At 40.5% G+C, this 21264-nt stretch overlaps 1 protein-coding gene across 4 annotated transcripts in view; it reads left to right on the top strand.

Moving 5' to 3' along the window:
* The window catches only part of fndc3ba (fibronectin type III domain containing 3Ba), a 240241-nt gene that overhangs the window by 193426 nt on the left and 25551 nt on the right, over positions 1–21264 (top strand). For all 4 annotated transcript variants that reach the window (XM_034159781.1, XM_034159779.1, XM_034159780.1 and 1 more), the window contains 8 exons: positions 242–377; positions 4142–4213; positions 4915–5033; positions 7818–7923; positions 9498–9670; positions 10959–11072; positions 14242–14391; positions 17217–17497. In XM_034159781.1, coding sequence (XP_034015672.1) covers positions 242–377; positions 4142–4213; positions 4915–5033; positions 7818–7923; positions 9498–9670; positions 10959–11072; positions 14242–14391; positions 17217–17497 — 1151 coding nt within the window. The remainder of the gene's footprint in view (positions 1–241; positions 378–4141; positions 4214–4914; positions 5034–7817; positions 7924–9497; positions 9671–10958; positions 11073–14241; positions 14392–17216; positions 17498–21264) is intronic.

Raw genomic sequence — 21264 nt, 5'->3', positions numbered from 1 at the left:
ACAGCGTAAAGGAGAGAAATGGCTCCTATTAATCACCCTTGTTATGTCCTGATCGATTTCCCACTTCTCATCTCGCTGAACTCACTCCTTTTCTAACACTCCTTTCCTTTCATCTCATTCCCTGTTTCTCTACATCCCTCCTCTGTTTCCTACCTTTCTCTCAACCTTGCTCTGATGTTTTGTTCATCATGCCCCCTCTCTTCCTTTAACTGTGCTTTCTACACATTTTTCCTCTGTGTAGTTGATTACATCAAACATGGAGGGAAAGAGCGGTCCAAGTGAAGTATTGGTGTGCACCACCAATCCAGACAAGCCCGGCCCTCCATCTGCACCCTGTGTCAAGGTGGCAACGCCGTACGGATTTACCGTCACCTGGGGTAAACAGACATGTGCACATCTACTACACACACAAACACACGACGCCAAATATTAAAGTAAATATTGATGTTACTTACCGTGTCATGTATCAGTGAAACCTCAGTGTCATTTTTAGAGTTGTTTACACTCCATTAACGCTCCAGATCTTTGTTTTTGCAAAGCCACCCTTTAATCCTTTAGCCCACACGTTAGCAAGAACACACTGAGCATGCACTATGCAAATTCTTCAGCGTTTAAGTTTAATTTCAGTTCAGTTTATTTACTTTATACGAGGTCTGTTAGAAAAGTATCGGACCTTTTTATTTTTTGCAAAAACCATATGGATTTGAATCACGTGTGATTGCATCAGCCAAGCTTGAACCTTCGTGCGCATGCGTGAGTTTTTTCATGCCTGACGGTTGCATCATTCGCCTGTGAGCAGGCTTTGTGTGAGTAGTGGACCACCTCTCTCGTCGGATTTTTATTGCGAATAAATGTCTGAACGATTTGGAGCTTTGCTGCATCAAATTTTTCCAGAAACTGTGAGAGAACTGTGAGAGACCTCCAGCTGGACACCATTCGGAAAATTTAGATGGCTTTCAACGACGATTTTATGGGGATTACACAGATTAAGGAGTGCTCCAGCCGGTTTAAAGACCGCCCACAGCGTCTGAGAGCGCAGCGCACTCCGAGCGCCGATCAACAGGCTCAAACCCCAGTGAAACAACCAGATCATTTCCAACATGAAGGCTTTGTTGATCCGGGACGTCGTCTAACTTTCACAAAAAAGGCAGAAGGCGTGGACATCAGCACTTTTTCTGCACATTCTACTGTTACAGGAGTTTTTTTCATGGAAAGAGAAGCGGAGGATTGCACCACCGTGCTGCTCATGGCGCGGGACAAAACCACCTCCGTGTTGGTCTCACAGGACGGCTTTCAGGTAGCTTTCAGACGGCTTCCGGTTGCTTTTCACTCATGTGAGTATCCGAGAAATTGTGCATGAGCTGGACATGCCCAAACATGTCCTGTGAGGCTTCATCACGGCGTTGCTTTGCGCCATGCGGCTCTGCCGCGACACGCGAAATTCCTCCGCACGTCTGTCTCAATGTGCCGAAAAAGTGCTGATGTCCACGTCTTCCGCAATTCCTGTGCTAGTCAGAGGACATCCCGGATAAAACACAGCGTCCAGTTTAGAAATGAACGGCACATTCCACTGTTACAGGAGTTTTTGTCATGGAAAGAGGAGCGGAGGAATTCTGCGCGTTGCGGCGGAGCCGCATGGCGCAAAGCAACGCCGTGATGAAGCCTCACAGGACATGTTGGGGCATGTCCAGCTCATGCACAATTTCTCGGATACTCACACGAGTGAAAAGCAACCGGAAGCCGTCTGAAAGCCACCTGAAAGCCGTCCTGTGAGACCAACACGGAGGTGGTTTTGTCCCGCGCCATGAGTGGCACGGTGGTGCAATCCTTCGCTTCTCTTTCCATGAAAAAACTCCTGTAACAGTAGAATATGCCGAAAAAGTGCTGATGTCCACGCCTTCTGCCTTTTTTGTGAAAGTCAGACGACGTCCCGGATCAACAAAGCCTTCACATTGAAAATGATCTGGTTGTTTTAGCCTGTCGATCGGCGCTCGGAGCGCGCTGCGCTCTCAGAAGCTGTGGGCGGTCTTTAAACCGGCTGGAGCACTCCTTAATCTGTGTAATCCCCATAAAATCGTCGCTGAAAGCCATCTAAATTTTCGGAATGGTGTCCAGCTGGAGGTCTCTCACAGTTTCTGGAAAAATTTGATGCAGGAAAGCTCCAAATCCTTCAGACATTTATTCGCAATAAAAATCCGACGAGAGGGGTGGACCACTGCTCACACAAAGCCTGCTCACAGGCGAATGATGCAACCGACAGGCGTGAAAAAACTCACGTATGCGCACGAAGGTTCAAGCTTGGCTGATGCAATCACACGTGATTCATATCTATATGGTTTTTGCAAAAAATAAAAAGGTCCGATACTTTTCTAACAGACCTCGTATAGCGCCAAATTATAGCAAAGCTGCCGCAAGGCGCTTCACACAAGTAAGGTCTACCTTTACCAACCCCGATAGCAAGCACACAGGCGACAGTGGTAAGGAAAAACTCCCTCTGATGATACTGAGGAAGAAACCTCAAGCAGATCAGACTCAAAGGGGTGACCCACTGCTTAGGCCATTCTACCAAAAAAGTTTACAATACAGAACACAACAGAACAACAATTGATGAGAGTCCATGCAGGTGTCCAGTCCACCACGGGGGGTGGGGGGGGTGGGGTCATCGAGCCACTCATTGGAGTTGTTCCTGCAGCAGAGTCCATTCCGTGTTCTAGTATTCGTTCCAGTATTAAGTTCTAGTATTAAGGCATTTCAGTGTAAAGTGTTGAGGTTTTGGTGTTAAATAGAGTTGAATTCAAACCACACTAGTTTCACACCTTGAATGTGATTGGAGTTAAACTGGCTTGTACCCTATCTTGGCAATCTATAGCTCTGAGACGACAAAGCAAATTTAGGAGAGTTAAAATTCTGGTGAAACGTGTAAAAGCAGAGTATTATTTTGATACATTTGGAGTTAATCAGGTTGTAGGTTTGACTCATTACCCTCCTTTATTTAACATGGCTTTAACATGGTTGTTGTCAAAACTGTAAATTTGACTGTAAATTGAAAAACAAAGCCCCCACACCAGATGCTGATTGAGTGGGTGAGAAACAGAGTGGTTGAGAACTACTATCCCACAAATTTCAAGTAAAAAGAAAAGGTTAAAATTCCTCCCTGCTGTAAATTTACCTGTTTGCCAGATGTTTATATGTTTATGCTTAAAAGTAACTCAAAGAGGTGGGGAGGTGATGGTCTAGTGGTTAAGCATTGGGCTTGAGACCAGAGAATCTTCGGTTCAAATCCCAGCCTGACCAGAAAATCACTAAGGGCCCTTGGGCAAGGTCATTAATCCGCTAGTTGCTCCCGGTGTGTAGTGAGCGCCTTGCATGACAGCATCGGGGTGAATGTGAGGCATTGATGTGTAAAGAGCTTTGAGCATGTGATGCTGATGGAAAAACGCTATATAAATGCAGTCCATTTACCATTTAGAAAAAAAAATACTGGAAAATGAAACTTTGATAAATTTGTAGTAGATAGTAGGTTCAAGCACCAACAAATCTGACCTGAACTGTGGCTGACAAATAAGAACACAACTGCAAGTTTACAACCATTATTTCAAGCAGCTGACCTTCCCTGCCTATAGCTCTGACAAGCCTAGGCAATGTAGCGTATCAGTTAACCAATTTGATTACCTGGAGTAAGCAGGTATTGAAACTGGATGGATGGATGGATGGATGGATGGATGGATGGATGGACATTTTGCACCATCCAATGTTGTGCATCATGTTAAAAGCAAGTTGTGATACAGATTCAATTCAAGAAGAATTCCTAGTTCCCCATGGTTATGAAAGTGAGGTACTACCACCTATGAGTGACTGAGGTAATTATATCATAGTAGCCTCTGGCACAAAAAAGTACTCACTGTCAGAAGACACTACAAGCACTTGACAAGTGTGAGATGGTAGCCTCTGGTTCTCACCCACTCAGTTGTTTAACCAAATTTGTTGCCATCACATGTTGTAAGCAATGTTTCAGGCATCCTTCAAACATTGCTTAAAAGCTTGCACGTTAAAATTTTTTTGGAGCCTTAATTTGTTGACAACTGTACAACTGAGATGCATGATGCTGAAACTAAAATCACCTCATTTTATCCTCCATCAGACCCTCCCCAGGACAATGGAGGTTCAGAAGCTCTCACTTACCTGTTGGAGATCTCAGAGGGATGCTCTGAAGGTACGACACACGTCTCCATATCTAACTCTACCACAGGTCAATCATCTTGGCATAAGTCACAGTTTTTCCTAGGATATGGAATATAAAATCATCGCATTTTTACAGACTTGATTTTCTGCTTCTGCATCCTCTCCATGTTGTCTGTCCCTTGTCTTTGCCATCCTCATCATCTCACCCCCGTCACTCAGATGAGTGGTGAAACCTCTTGTTGACCCACCCCCACTGTGTGCACTTTGTTGGACAGTGTTACGTGTGTAACAGCAGAAAATAAAATCCCTCCAAAGGTCACAAAGTAGCAGCACCTTAACTTGCAGCACTACTTGGCTCCATATGATTAGTGGGACATGTAAATAATAAATAATTAAGGATGAGCATTATGTAATTGCAGCACATTGACCTTTGCGCTGTCAAATTACTTTCTGAGTTGTAGCACAAACGGCATCTATTTTTCAGTTAACTAGAGTGCTTATTGTCACTGATTGTTCCAAAGCCTGCATAGTCCATCAACAGAGCTAAAATAGCACAGCAAAGTGCAGGGCAGGTATTAATTAGGTCAGTGTTATGTGGTTTCTGGGAAAATAAATGGCTCTGTAGCTTACTTATAAAACAGATTTTCGGCAGTGATTCTCATTTGTTGCCCTCTGATTTTGACCCGTTGTGTAATTGTGTGTTTTGTTTTGTTGTTAATAATATGTGTGCAGCGAGCCAGTGGGAGGTAGCGTATAGTGGTCCAGCAACAGAATGTGTGTGTGAGAGGCTGATGCCTGGAACCTTCTACCGCCTGCGTGTGTGCAGCATCACCACTGGAGGCCACAGCCCTGTAAGACAAACACACATACACACACACACACACACACCCTTCATTCATTCATTGAATTCATTAATTCATTTTAACAAACACTTTTAGACGTGAGCATATTACACCCGTCCTGTACTCACTCCACTGGCTTCCAGTTCGTTTTAGAATTGATTTTAAAATTTTAATGTTTGTTTTTAAAGCTATTTATGGCCTTGCACCTCCCTGCTTGTCTGAAATTTTAACTTTGCGCACCTACAGTAGGACATTAAGGGTGTCTGGCCAGCTTTACTTAGATGTTCCAAGGTCAAGATATAAACGCTGGGGTGATCATGCTTTCACGGTAGCTGGCCCCAGACTGTGGAATGAGCTACCTCTTGAGTTACGTACTATTCCTGACCTAGCACTTTTTAAATCTAAGTTAAAGACTTATTTATTTAAACTGGCTTTTAACACTTAGTGGGGAGGTGACGTTCTGTTATTTTTATGTTCTTTTTTATGTGTTGTTTTAAAATTTTAATTTATATGTGTTTTATTTTTGTAAATTTGTGTTTTTAATGTTAAGCACTTTGGACACCAGTCGGTGCTGTAAAGCGCTTTAGAAATAAATGTTGATTGATTGATTGATTGATTGAATGAAGGTAATCCAGTCCGACTGAGGAGCCGTTGCCTTTATCAGTGGTAAAATTTCATTGCCCACCTTCAGTCCAGTCCACCTCCCTTACATGAACATTAGAGGTGACTCTCTGAAAGACAGAGAGGGCAGAAGAGGAGGAGGAGAGAAGCATCATGAAAATAATATTTGTAGTAATGTGTGTCCACCCTGTGCGCGTGCGTGCATGGTTTTGTATGTTGCTTAGCTCCGCCCTCAGTCGAACAGACAGGCTCAGGAACAAAAAGTGTGTTGGAACTGGGCAAAAAAACAAATAAACAAAAAACAATAAGCTGTTCTTTTGAACCAGGATTGCATAGGAAGGACAGGAACCATTGGGTATGTTCATGGAACTTGAATTCCCAACACTTGAGCCAAAAGTGTCACATGAGTGTCTTTTCTGTATGAAAATCTACATTCTGCACAAACTCACTTAAAAAAGGACTTGTCGGGACTCAGCTGTGTTGAGAACCAAGTCAGAAATCTTCGGGTAATCCTGGACCCAGAACACCACTTTGACATCTATTCATCCACAACAAACTGCACACTAATCACAGGACTTGTGTCCAAGAAGACGCATGCTGCATTTGAATTAACAGCAGAAAAAAACACTCGTACAGCTCGTTATTGCAAAATTATTGTCAACTGCAAGAGCAGTGATGATGTGCTTTGACTTTACAGTGGAATTGAACAGTAATTATTAATCAAAAGATGCAACAGTGTTATAGCATTTTGTGGTTATTTAAAAACAGGAAGCTGTGGCTCTAATTGTTGATTAAAGAATCAACTTTGTGTGATGCTATAGTTTAATTTCTCTTCATAGTGTGATAAATGCATAATATATCTGATAATTTGTTTTAGTTTTAAGAACATACATGTCTACAGTCCTGGATATTATTGCACTTTAAAGACAAAATTAAAAACCTGTTGAGAAATGAAAACAAATTAACCAATTTTGTATAATTGGAATATTTAATAAAATATCCATACTAATTACACAACAATAGGAAGTGCCTTCATATTGTGAAATTTAAAATAGAAACATACAGGGGTAAAATGTAAGGGTATCACAATTTATTGGTAATCTTTGATGAATTGACAGTAAATTATCACTTTTTGTTTTTCTTTGAACAATTCAGTTTCTAAAACACTCTATGTTTTGGAGTTAATTCACCTCAAATCATTAAAAAAATAGAAAAGGTACAGCACTACGGCCTCTCCAGTGTCAGCAGTTCTCAAATACTGAGTGACCCTGCAAGATGGAGGTGGGTGAGGGAAGCCACCAAGGCAACCATGACACCTCTGAAGGAATTATAGGCATCTTTTGTGGATGGGATTGAAGAAACGGGGCATAGTGCAACTTTTATCTGATTCATCACCAGTTACACAACTTCACAATGGAGTGGAGCCTTGAAATTTCACCCACAGATTGCCAGGTGGCACATGGGAAACTCAAACCTGTATAAAGTTCTTCTCTGACTCCTTCCCAGTGAATTTTGGCCTTTAACTATGACTTTATATTTGATGCTGTGATGTTTGAGGAACCAGTGGATGCCCTTATTACAAAACCTGAGAAGCTGAGTAAGGAGTTGAAGTGTCTGAGTTGGCAGTTGTCTAGGATCAGGATTAATATCCAGGTTTTCAGTGACTTCCTGGACTCAGCCATCAGACGTGTCTCTGTTTGAGATGAAAGTGCTGAATGACAAAGAGACAGATTTGATTTGTTTGTGTGTCTGGGACCTCAACCTTTGTGAGATACCTAAGAAGATTTTAAGTTCTCATGGGGTCTCGTGGTGATGACCAAGAGGACGAATGTCCAAATCTTGTGGATGATCCAAAAAGATGATAATCAACATAATTACCTCTTTTTATGTTGCTGTGTTTTAGGGCTTTGATTTTTTTTTAGCCTTATTTTTGTAAATAACTCAAACATGCAGTCACCTACGATCATCGGCAGAGTGGGGCTAATCATCAGGTTATCATGCACCATACACTTACAGAAAAAGTGATTAGACTTTGAAGATCTTTCAATACGAATTCTTTTTTTTTTTCAGACTTTACCACTTTGAACTGTCCAGCCACTTCTCCCACTTCATTTAAACAGATTTATTCCTAATTATTTTTAATATGCTCTGTCTTTCATTTTGCATCTTCAGTGCACTGTTCCTGTTCCGGTCCGTACTTTAAGCATCCCGCCAGGGCCCTGCCAACCGCCAAGGATTGTGGGTAAAGCTAAACACAAGGAGGTGCAGTTAGAATGGGGTGAGTGCAGATAGATTTTACAACACATGCTCTGAGTCCAGTTTTATTTTGAATAATGTCTTTGGGATGTATTTATTTATTTATTTATTTATTTATTTTAAATGTTCAGCAGCGAAATCACTCTTTGGCTGCTTTTTCCATCCAGCACTGATGTAACTTTAGCCAACCATGTTTCAGCCTAATTGAGCTCTAATTTAGCCCATTAAATGCCCAGCCTGGCCTCGTATCTGATTTGACAGTCCTAATGCCAGCCCATTATTGCAAATTAGTACTGTTATCTGTTGGCAGGCAAAAGTCTTCTGGGCTGAAACACTTCTTGTTTGACCATTTTAACACAGCTTGCTGCTTAATCAGCTCACATTTAGCCAGTGCTGTGCCATTAACGGCTGAGTTTGAAGGTCATACATAATGGATTACAGCCCCCCCCACTGTCCATCATTTAATACTTTCACAACAAAAGTGAAGCAGCTGACAGAAAAAGAAACTCTAAAGGAATTTTGGTCATAAAATATAAAACTAATAGGGTGTGCGTGCCTCCTAGTGAAACAGTGCTATACGTATCAAGATACACAGGCACAGAAACAATACTTTTTATAATGAAACAGTCAATGTGATTTCATATGATGCAATCCAGTAAATTTCTTTGTTTAATGTTGACATTCATTTTCAATGATAAATAAGAATAAGTGTCTTTGCTAACCTTTAAATACATATTTCAGGGAAAATCAGAGAGCGTCTTCAGGTTTTTACTACTGTGCTGCAGCACATATGCACTGCCTCCAATTGCATTTTGTTCACAACTGGGGGCAGAACCACATACAGTAGCAAAAACACACAGCATAGAAGAAGCCAGCTGTTATTTGCATAGCATAAATGGTAAATGGACTGCATTTATATAGCACTTTTCCATCTACGTATATTAGAAGCTCAAAGCGCTTTACAGTAATGCCTCAAATTCACACACCGATGTCAGCGTGCTGCCATGCAAGGTGCTCACTACACACTGGGAGCAACTTGGGGATTAAGAACCCAAGGACCCTTAATGACTTTTTGACCAGATGGGTTTTGAACTGAGGATCCTCTAGTCTCAAACCCATTACTTCACCACTAGCCCATCATCTCCCCATTAAAACCATTCTGAACCGGTATGATAGTATGAGCAAATTGGGAACCAAACATAAAGTTCAAGTGGGTGCATTTAATCATTAAATCACTGTTTTTATCTCACAGCCAAAGTTAGTGTTCCTGTGTCATGTCCTGAAAGAGCGTTGTGCCGACCTTTGAACTTTTAGGAGAGTTCGAAAAGTGGCTGTGAAACAAGCTTAACTGATTTAGAACATTAAAACTGAGACATTAACAGGGTCATGGTATATTTAGATCAGTTCAGGGGTCTGTGTATCAGTGTAGCCTTATCTGTCACTTTAAAAGCTATTTTTAGTTTGTATCAGTTAACTGTTACACCCCTAAAAAGTGCAGTTTAATTCACAAATGTATGACACTCAACTGATGAATGCTGCACCAGATGATTTTAATTTTAAATAATGTTATTTTTTCTGCCATTCATCTTTCCTTAGACTCTCCTGTTTCTGAGGGGGTGTGTGAGGAATGTGTGTTCAGTCTGGAGATGAGTGAGGGAGACACCAAGCCAACAGAGGTGTACCATGGGACTGAGTTCCAGTGTACAGTTGGAAGCCTGTTACCTGGTGCCACCTACAACTTCCGACTGCGCGCTGCCAACGAGGCTGGGGTGAGAAACACACAAACATGATCAGCGTCCCAAAAGCTTTAACTCCAGAAATGACAACAAAATAGAAAAAAGTGGCTCCTTGATGAATAGAAACACAAATCAGAATCACACCCTCACACTTTCACAATGTATAAATTCAAGTCTTATTTTCCACATACCAGCCATATAATGCTGTGTGTAATTGTTCTTGTGGCCATGAAATTTGGTCAGCAGCACATACAGTGCATGGTGACAGAAAAATAAATCAATCTGTTGTGAGTCACAGAAAAACAGCATGGTGTCATCCAAGCGGCAAATCACAGCCACATATGTGCTCAGTAGTTGTAAGGTTAGCGTGCCCCAGACAAACAACCATGTTTGGATTGAGCATTTTCGCACACTGCAGACCAGCACTCAGAGTACTCCATCAAAAGCAAGCAGAAACACATTACAGGGTCTTTATAGGTCCACTTGTGTGCCTCCAACTGAAACCCATTTCAAGACCTCTCCACTGGCAAAGCTGGAGTGCATAAAAATACTGTAAATAAGGGAAAATAACTACCACAGCACTAGGTTTTCCAGGTTATTTCACTTTAGACATCTAAATTCACAGACTATTTTTTGTAATGTTATTATTTTATGTATTTTTAAAACACAGGATAAATTCAAAATAATTGTTTTTAAAAATGTCTGAGCAGGAATGAGTCCAAATGCTTTTGAGTCTGGTAAAATTATTCCCAACATATGGAAAAAAAACTTTTCCCTTCTGCATTAGGTCTCCATTCTTTAAAAAATAAGCACTGAAATGTGATTGTTTACATTTTGATATGTTTATCTCTTCAGTGGTTAAATTTTTCTGGTGTTTTATTAAGGTACAGTTGGGGCTTATTTCTCCACATTTAAAGGCCAAAAGCAGAATATCTCATCATTTTCAGGAAAATGTTGATTTGGATCAAACAGAAGCTTGGGGTTTCTGTAATTAACTCCCAATAATGCTTCACTTCCTGACAAAATGTTCTGTTCTTGCAGTAACTTGTATTTTTCAAATAAAGTGACCCCAGTGGTTCCAGAGAAATGATGAATATCTACAGTTGGATGGGGCTTTTGTATTTTATCAGTCGGGTCGGTACGCAGTAGTGTATTTTGGCCATGTTGATTTTCTGCAAGTTTTTTCTAACCCCATGAAAATGTCTAACACACACACACACATACAAAAAAGAAGATTAGTGTACACATGCATGTGCTTTGTTCTTGTGCGATGTTCCACATGGTTCTTATCATATGTATGTTGTGTCTGTGTCTCTTTCAGTTTGGAGCCTACTCTGAGCCAACGGAGGTGACGACTGCAGCCGGTCCTCCTGGCCAGTGCGGGGCGCCACTTATCAATTTTACAAGTACCACCTGCGTAACAATCAGCTGGGAGGTGAGACATACATATAAACCACAATATTTATCTAAGGAAAGGGAAAGGAGCAGATTCTTCCAATGATGCAAGTGAGAGAGAGGCTACAATTGCTATGCTACTTTGCAAAGAAGCTAAAAGAAGTTCAGCATTCTTTTAGTGCTAGGATTTTGATAGATAGCTGAATAGATAGATAGACAGACACACATACACTCACACACACAAATTCAGCTTGGGACTCCGACGAGGGCGGTCACATCCAGCGTCTGCTCATGTCACTCCTTTCCCCTTCTGTGGGGGCGGTGCAGTTTTAGCTGCAGCCCCTGTTCCTCCCCCCAAGCTGACGCTGGTGCATCTCAGGGTTGCTGCGTGGCCTTCATGCACTTGCCTCAATTCGGATAACGGACTTCTTCAAACCTAGTGCACATAAACAATGTCAAATGTGTATGTGCTGTCTTTAATTCTAATGTGTGCCATTATTACGGTAAACAAGTAATAATTGTGGACTAATTACTGTCTGAGGAAACTGAAGTGTAAACATAATTTCTCCACTGTGAGATCAATAAAGTAGATCTCACACACAGTTGCTAAAAAACAAATGCTGGTGACTTGGAACTCACCAAAGTAAAAGGGCAGATTATCAGAACAAATTCATTCAGATCTTTTGGATTGTCAATCCAAAAAGCAACTTTGTTTGCTTCTATAATATCACATGGGAGTGCTTGCAGCCAACGGGATGGTTGCTGGATGCTGAGTTGATGATGAATCAGAAGTAGGTGTTTTTGTCAGTGAGAGAGACAGAATGCTTTCCCACAAAACTTTGCAGAGATCAGAGAAATAAACCATATTTCTGGTAGTTTTGCAGTGATAAAACTCAACTATCATGGTCATACCTCTACTAACCCAAGCAAAAAGACTGTGTGAATTTGTCTTCAAAAGAAAGAGATGGTCAAACTGGGTACGCAGTGAATGGGGTCTGTAAGAGAGCGAGCATTTCTGCATAGAAATTTACAAAGACAAATAAATGTGTATGTTCTGATTGCTTAACTGGTTACATTCTAAAACTCAAATAACATGGTCACAAGTCCACACAGCTGTATGGGAAGCTGTATTGGATTTTCTACAAATGTAGTCGAAGCAAACTCTTCTTCCTTCTCTCAACATGTGTGGTTTTGAAATTTCATGCAGCTTGAAATGTGCATGTCAGTTAGTTTCTTTCATTTTGCAAGTCTAGATATGGTGGCCACCAAGGCCTCTACTGCTTCTCTGTTTTTTATGGACTTCAAAACCTGCAACATTAATTTAGTTTGTATGAACTGCTGTTGACAACAGATGTCTAGAATCTGTTTTGATCATGGCAGTCCAGCTCCCCCGCATGATGTCTCTTTAAAGGAATGTAATTGGTTTTTAACCTGCCCTTGATTTACCTTGGCTTCTTTTATAGAGACAGGGTAATAATCTGTTTTGCAAGATGTTGGAGTGGGTAAGGTTATGTTGTGATTTGGTACTATATGAATAAATTGAATTGTATCCCCTATTCTTTCTGGATGAGCATAGATCAGGTAGCTGAGTGGGATACGGAATTTGATACCAATGTGGTAACCTTATGGCCTATACAGCAGTTGTGTTTCTTTCTAAATGAGCACTAATAAATGTGGCTAGTCTTATTATAATCATCAGTGTAGTAACAGATGGATGCCAGAAAACTCAAACCTGAACTGTAAATTACCAAATGCTAATTCTTGACACATTTATGCAGCTGTCAGTCAAGTTGAACATTGGGCAGCATGATGGCCAAGTGGTCAGTGCACTTTCTTCCAAAGGTTTTTGGTTCTTGACCAACTGTGCCCATTTTCCATGATTTGTCAGGAATGGCATCCAGTGTAAAATGTGTGCCAAATCAACATAACAGTTCTGCTGTGGTGACCCCAAGCACAAATAAATATTTAAAAAAAAAATCCCCCCCAAAAAAAGAAGCCAAAAGGGCTTTTTTTTATCACGTTGAGTATTGACCCGCACTGACTTGTGAGCCTATAAGTAGCTCTATTCTCTGAATGTCATAGGTCCGTACTGTCAGGTTTTGTATTAAATGAACCCCAAATGCAGACAAGAGGACCATACAATGAAGTGAGAGAAAAAACACTTTATTTACCAGTAGTGGAAGTAGTCCAGGGTTGGAGTCCAGAACAGTCAAAGGATGGGATGCAAGTCAGTCTGCGGCAGGAGTGATGGGCGGGAACGCAGCAAGACCGGGGAGATATAATAATGGGCAACAACGAGGACACAGGGTGTGAGGAAAAATATCCCAGCAATGTCTAAGCAGCGGTGAACATCTAAAATTGAGACACAGACACATAATATAGTCACTAGAAAATACACTATATTGATATAAACAAATTATATGGTTATACTTTTTTCATTATTTATAGTCATTCCTAACCGCCCTGTGACTGACACAAAAAACAGACATCACAAATTACATGGTTAAGGTCATGGCCTGTTTTGCACACTTTGGCCATCAGGTGGGATTATTTGCACATGAAGCCTCGAGACATGGAACAACTTTGCTGGAAAGCGTCAATGCTTCATGAAGCTTCGTCTCACCATCACTAGGTGGAACACCACATGTACATCCTGTTAGTGAGGGCAGCTTGTAGGTGTTGTTGGTTTAGTAGGGTTTGGTGTAAAACAACCACAGTGGACCAAAGTGCTGTACAGAAGAAGAAAAAAAATAATCATAAAACGCAATTCTCACAAACAATTCACATAAGACAGAAAATTGTAAATAAAATACAACTAAAATAATTAAAAGCCATAAAACAGAAGTTAAAATAACAACCATACAGTAAAAAGCAGTAAGATAAAATCAAATAAATGAAGCGAACATCTTAATAGGTGTCATATTCCAAGGAGTAGAGATGAGTTTTTAGAAGAGATTTAAAACCAGACAGAGATGAGGCCTGTTTAATTTGCTGAGGCAGATCGTTCCATAATTTTGGAGCTGCAACAGTGAATCCGCTTAGATTTAGTCACACTCAGGAGCAGCTGATTAGCTGCTTTAGTAGTTATTACATACTTTCATTTAAAATTCAAATCCATTCAATCATCAGTGGTGTATATAAATACTTCACTAAATAAACTTAAAGCTCTGTGAAACTTGTTTTTTAAATCTTGTCGCTGTGCATTACAGAGTCCTGAGGGTTCGGGTACAGACATCTCTGAATATCGACTGGAGTGGGCGAGGGAAGATGAACCTATGGAGCTCATCTACTGTGGATCTGACACCCAGTGTGAACTGTCAGATCTGATGCCTGCTACACTTTACTGCTGCAGACTACAGGTAACGCTGACAAAGTCTCACTGGTTACACCAACACTACTCCGAGGGAGAAGGCTTCACAAATCCACTTCATTTAACTAATTGTGAACATCCAGGGCTTGGACATAGAGATTGTGGAGAAGTACAAATACCTGGGTGTTCACTTTAACAACAAGCTGGACTGGACACACAACATAGATGTCCTGTACAAGAAGGTTCATAGTCATCTTCACCTGCTGAGGAGACTGAGGTCCTTTGCTGTGGAGAACACTGCTGACAAGCTTTTACAACTCTGTGGTGGCATCAGTCATACTTTACGCTGTGGTCTGCTGGGGCTGTGGAGTTCTGAGAGGGACAGGAAGACACTGAACAGATTAGTCAAAAGGGCTCGCTCTATCCTGGAATGCACTCTGGGCCCCATGGAGGTGGTGGGTGAGAGGAGGATGTTAGCTAAGCTGACATCAATAGAAGACCACAGTCTCGTTTGAACCCTCCGTGATATCGCAGGATTTGTCCACTTATGGGGACCTCCGTTTAATATATACACAGTATACACACTTCACACAGATAAATGGTGTACAGTTTTGTTTTCGGCTGCAATCACAGAAGCAGTCGCGAAAAGTTGTTTTTTTGTTTAGTTTTTTTTTTTTTTTTTTTCCGGTGGAGAAGAAAAGGCGAGGAAGTGGGAGACGTCGTATCGGTAAGTGTTAGCCTACACAGCTAACCAAAGTAGCTCTGTTCTCTCGCCTGCAAAACTGCCTCCACACGTTTGTGCTCCGGATCATAAAAAACCGCAACACGTCCGCTTTCCCACCGCATCGTCACTTTTTCTTTGCATTTTTACTTTGTTTGCGTGTAATTTGCCCAAAACTCCATTGAAAACGCCGTGGTTTGTACCCCCGAAGTAGAGAAATTTCGCCATATGTGTCATATTTTACCCCTTTAGCGCCCACTCCCAAACGTGACTGCGCTGCCCTATTATGAACAACCCCTCTCACCCCTTACACAAGACTGTGGGAGCCTTAAGCAGCTCCTTCAGTAATAGATGTGTAAAACAGAAGGCCTCCGTGGGTCATTTACTCCAATTTCAGTCAGACTGTATAATACCTCAAAATGTTTTTAGCACCATAACCACTTGCTGATTTTCTGCCACCTTTTCTATTTTATTACATGCATAACTGTGCAATGTATCCTGTGCAATAACTTTACCATATCTATACATACTTATACTCAGTTATATTCTATTTTTCATGTAATCTGTTCACATCAGTATTTATGCGCCTACCAGCAAACATTGCAGTATACTTTAGTCACCTTTCTTTAATGTAAATATTTTTCTTTTTCTTTACTCATGTATGACTCTTGCTGCTGCAACAAGTGATTTTCTCCACTGTGGGATCAATAAAGTTGATCTTATCTTAAGTCACGACTTAAATTACAATCAGGGTTTCTGTGTCCGTGTCCCTGCTATTGTCAGGGTTCTTGTGGATCATGTTTCTGTTCCATGTGTGGATCCCTGCACACGTGCTGTGATCACAGAATGCATCACAAGTTGAAGAAGAATGTGTGAAACAAACAGTAGGACGTGTGAATTGTTGATGAGGGGCTTGTTCCTGTGGTAAGCAGAAGAACGAGCACCTCATCAACAATCGACTTATTTGAACTGAGTGTAGTTTATTTATATCAACTGCGCTTGTTTCCTTCCATAAGGATCCTCTCCATGCTACCACACACTTCTAATGACATTTTTGTCTATTAAATGACAACAAGAAGTGTGTTTTTATGATGTTTTTAACTTGTCCCATAGGTTTACATTAGCATTCTACTGTAAAATAACACTGGACAGATTGCCATTGTTTTTCATCCAAAGTAAAAAGTTGAACCCAAAAACATCTTTAAATATTGCAATTCACAATGTATATAAAATACCCACGAGCAGGGGGGGCAAAATAAAGGACACACAGAAAATAAGTGACCGCATTTGTACTCTGACTCTTAATCTGGTGAATGAATAAGTGGTCTTGTGCATCTTTATGATCTAATTTCGTTTAGAGGACAGCGCAAAGTCATTCTAACATCCTAATCAATGCTTCATAGCATGAGAGTGATTGTTTGTTGTGTCTGTGTGTGCAGTAGTGTGTATGTGGATAGGTAGGCATAAATATTGGGCTTTTGTCCACGTAATAATGTTCTACACTACTTACCACTCCAAAGTGTATGGGTTCCTGTTTTGTCGCACAGTGCAAATCCATTTGCTCCTTGAAGTGCACTCATATTGTTGCTGGGCTCTTCCTGAGAAGTAGATGAATTTTGTTCACAATAAACAGTCATGATTTCGTGTATCTATATTTTTTGTCACTTTGCAGATAATCCATCACTTTTTCAAACCACTTGTTTTTTGTATTTTACGTGGCACTTTAATCAGACATAAAGTACAATTCGTGCTGGCAGAATAACAGATGTTCCCTATTTTTAATTTTATTCCACACTTTCTGGTGCGTGTTGTATTTTTAAAAAGCTGTTATATTTCCGTGTGATGCTTTTGCAGAGACAATTACAAATGAAAGCCAACCGGTGGGTATTTAACTTAGGACAGTCGTGCTATATTTAAACGTTCTGTTACAGGATGTGAATTAGAATGAATTAGACAAATTCTCTGTCTCATTCTGCTGTTTCTGGTCTGCAGTTCTTCAGGTCTTTTTTTCCCTCTTGTTCTTCGGGTCTTTTGTCTTGTTACATTTCTGTTTTCTTGTTTCCTTTCTTCTGCATGTCTTGTGGTCTTTCTCTTCAGTGGACTCCTGTCCTCCATCCCTCTCAGTCTCTTGTGTGTTTTTGTGCCCCACCCAGGCTGCTAATCAGGCGGGTGCTGGTCCTTACAGCGAGCAGGTGAATTTCCAGACACCCGCGACACATCCCGATGCGGTCCCCTCCCTCACCCTCCTGGATTTTCCGACTTCCTCAGAGTCAGGTCACTCCCTATCGACCTGCCTCTTCCTCAAGTGGGAGGAGCCAAACACTAACGGGGCAGAGATCACCTGCTACATCCTCACTTTAGATGACCAAATCATCACTGTGGAATCAGGGACAAGTCACGTCATCACAGGCCTGCAGCCAGACAGCGAATACAGGTATTTTACCTACGTACTTAAGCTATACCAGACAGACAGACAAGTACAGACCTTTTTAAGGTAGTAAACACTTGTTTCTTAAATATAGTAGTAAGAAATATCTATACAGCCTCATAATTATGGAGCAGAATATTAAAGTTATTGTGCAAGGGGCCTGTCAATAACAATTCATGAGTTTCTCATCAACAAGTTGTTGTTGAGCAGCTCATGCAATGTCAGCACCTCTAATGTAAGAACAATGAGTTATGTGCCGCTGGTGTTTTCCGAGCAGGTCAGTGCTCATCCCTTTAAAAATAGAAAAATGATCATACCGCTTTAACAGCTACTTTATGTTCATGCAAGAGACTCATTGCTGAATAGCTCATGTCAAAACCTTGTAAAATAGAAGTGTGATCACCTTTTCTCCCTTATTTAAATGTTATCTATGAATAAGAAACTGCATCCATTACATATGGAGCTTGACATGTGGTACACATCCGCAGCCAGTTTTCTCAGTCCCGGAGTTTATCATAAGAAGATCAAGAGTGTCTTATGGGCCTTTCACACCAAACGCGTTCAGGGCATTAAACGTGTCACATTTTCAATGAGAAGTGACATGCCAAAGACCGAGCCAGTGCGATGCTCCACCGGGAGCATGCATTGCTGCCTTTCGTCAGGCTGTCGCGGTCAGTGTTCAACCCAGTACAGCTTTCAGCGCTGCGCACTGTGACATAGCTTCACGTAGCCAATAAAAATGCGGCATCAGGACAGAATGCAAAAATGTGTATACGCAGCAGTTTTCTGAAGAAAATCCTTAAAAAAAAAAAATTAACCTCAAAATTAATTTGATTACTGTACATTTTGAAGTTAAAAATGTTTCTTACATTAGAAAACAAAATTTTTGTTCACCTGTAATTTAAAACCATAATTTATCTGTTGTTTCAGATGAGATACTTTGTTGATTAGCATTATAAGGAACCTTGGACATTTATTTTTAGACAAAGTACTATGAAAAGTAATGTGTACATTTTTAAGTCTGGTAGATTCATTCATTCATATTTGTATTTCAACCAGGAAAAAAAGACACCTTAAATGAATAGAAATATTTATTCTAAACACAAGAGGAGATGATGTAACAGTGACCGCAGTATGTCTGTTAATTAGGATTTCTCAATCTCACATAAACCTCATGATGAAATCATTTTTTTAATTTAGTCGTTTCAATATTTAATTATATCTTTGTTGACTATGTGATTGCTTTTAATGCTTTAATGTAATCAGGACAGAGTAATTACTAAAATATGAATTTGACTCTTCTAGTGATTGTGAATGCTTTGAAATTGTGCACAGTAGGGCGGGTCATCTTGTACCTATGCAAATGTCTTATTGACTGAACTTTGACTTCCTGGACATGATTCATTCATTTAATATTAAAATATAAAAGGAAACAGCTTTTTCAAATAATAAAATAGTTGCTCATTGAAGAGCCTTTGTTTCATTTAGAAGGGTAGCAGCAGGTGTGAGTTTTCAGAGATAACAGGTGAGCTGGACCCTCAGTACATTTAACCAGATGAAGGTCTTCTCTGTATCTTCAACTACTTGGTGGAATTTTTGGAGACACTTTTCTCACATTTTGAAGAGCAGAGATGTTCTCTTCTTCCATCTGGGCTTCATGCATGATCATAAAGACATTTCTTTTTGATCACTTAATATCATTGTAAAAACCTGATCCCTTTGTATGTTTGTCTATGGGTTTCTCAAAAGGTAAACAGTGATGAAAGTTTTGTTCCGTGGCGAACATTTCCGGGATTTTTTTTTTTTCTGGCCCTTGTCGGATTTAGTCTGTGGGCTGATGTCATGATGTTTGTATCTGTGAAATTGTTTGGAAACGTCTGTGATGAGACGCCACAATGGATATTAAGTCTAACATTTTCACATCCTGATCTGAGACTGAAGGATAAATGTTACGTGCCGCCACTTGTCCACACAGTAGCAAATGAGATGTGTGCTGTCACAGTTTTTACTGTGAACTCCACACTGTGCTGAAACTACAAAACAAGTGGGTGAAATGTTGTTCTGCTGAAGGGAGACGATTTTAATGATGCATGCGCAGTGAAGGCAGGGTGGACCAATTTTTAAGGGGGACCGTTCGGTTGGCGACACTGCACCTAAACGAGGCAGGGTATAATTCAAGGCTGGCGATTATTACCAAATTGTTGCTTGCTGCCTGCGCTGTAATATAGTGTTAAGTTTTACACACATCCCTGGGTGTAGTGAACCAAGGACAACCGCATTAGGTCAGATCCCTCTGCAAAATAGACCGAGACCGCAAGGGCTGTAATTGGTCACTTTTCCGGTTTCACTCCTTCCTCTCCCGTCATATTTTAAATCGTTTTTGCAGTGCGCACACCGATTACATTTTAATCATGGATCAAATACGTTTGGCAGAAAAGTCTGCAAATATGACCAACTTCACAACACGGAGTCTAATAACTACAAAGATGCTCAAATGACCTGCAGTTCATAGAGAGAAATGACACATACCATAACATAGGTTTGGAGGGACAAATTGATCCAAAATTGATAGATTGATCCATAGATTGATTCTGTTCTTGCGGGAAATTGCAGTAAGACACACCCACCAATGCGACGGAGAACTTTAAAAGTGTCACGCACATGCTGACATCATTGAGTGGCCACAGAGTTCCAGAGTTTTAGAAGCATAAATCAGGCTTTAGGATTTTAAGGTTTAAGGATTTTAAGTCCACAGTGAACTTACAAAAAAGAGTATCTTGACTAAATGTAATCCTTTTAATGTCTGGTGCTTATTTGAGGCAGGCGTTTATTTTTTTCAGACAAAGTTTTGAACCGGTCATTAAATGAGGTGGGCCCCTATTCAAGGTCAGGTGTTTAATCAAGGAAATATGGAGGCTGATTGGTGATCGTTTGGCATCTCATGACTGTAAATACATAATCCGTTGCATACATATGACAATTTTTTTTTGTTTTATACATATAGCAGATTTTGCCAATTTTATATGGCGGATTTCAGTTATAACAGACAAAATTTGCTAGTCTACCGAAATCCATTATATGCGAGTTTTACAGTATGTGAGCTCCCCGTGACCCTCAATTGGACTAACCCATTGAAGCTGAGTGAGTAATTACACCGTACTCTAATCCATGTGAGAGACTGTGTAGTATAGTTCTGCCATTTTGCCAATATGGGGAAATATGGTTTTTATGACTAAAATGAGCAAGAAAATGGGACTGAGAAATAGGTCTCATTTAGCTCATTAATTGCACCATATTGTATGTAGACCCCGCACTAACTGCAGCATCCCCAACATCATGAAAAACAAAAAACAGGTTTTTTGTTTTTTAAGGGACACTTTAATCACTGAGTAAAGCATTAGTTACATTTTCTTGGTGATCTGGGTGGGTTACAACCTCATGGTTTTCTTCTTCCTTTTTTTTTAACAGCTTTGTGATGTCATAGAAAGCTACACATAGCTGCATTCTCTGATGCTGGCAGAGGGAACAATACTCTGGAAGTAGTGTGCACTCAATCAGTGTACTTCTACTTTTTGTATAATTTTCATGTACATGTTGGTAGCCCAGGAGTTGGACTATTCAGGTGTCTAATTTAAGCTAATTGTGTGTGTCCTTAGACAGGACATTTCATCCGTATTGTCTCAGTGTAGCTGTAAATGTGTACTGGCCTGCCTGGGGGACTAACATGCCATAGATTGGTGTCCTATCCAGGGGGACTCTCATATACTTCATGG

Source organism: Thalassophryne amazonica, chromosome 19 (assembly GCF_902500255.1).
Source record: "Thalassophryne amazonica chromosome 19, fThaAma1.1, whole genome shotgun sequence".
In the NCBI taxonomy this organism is placed as follows: Eukaryota; Metazoa; Chordata; class Actinopteri; order Batrachoidiformes; family Batrachoididae; genus Thalassophryne; species Thalassophryne amazonica.
Note: the sequence above shows the minus strand (reverse complement) of the source record. Positions and strands in the feature narration are given on the sequence as shown.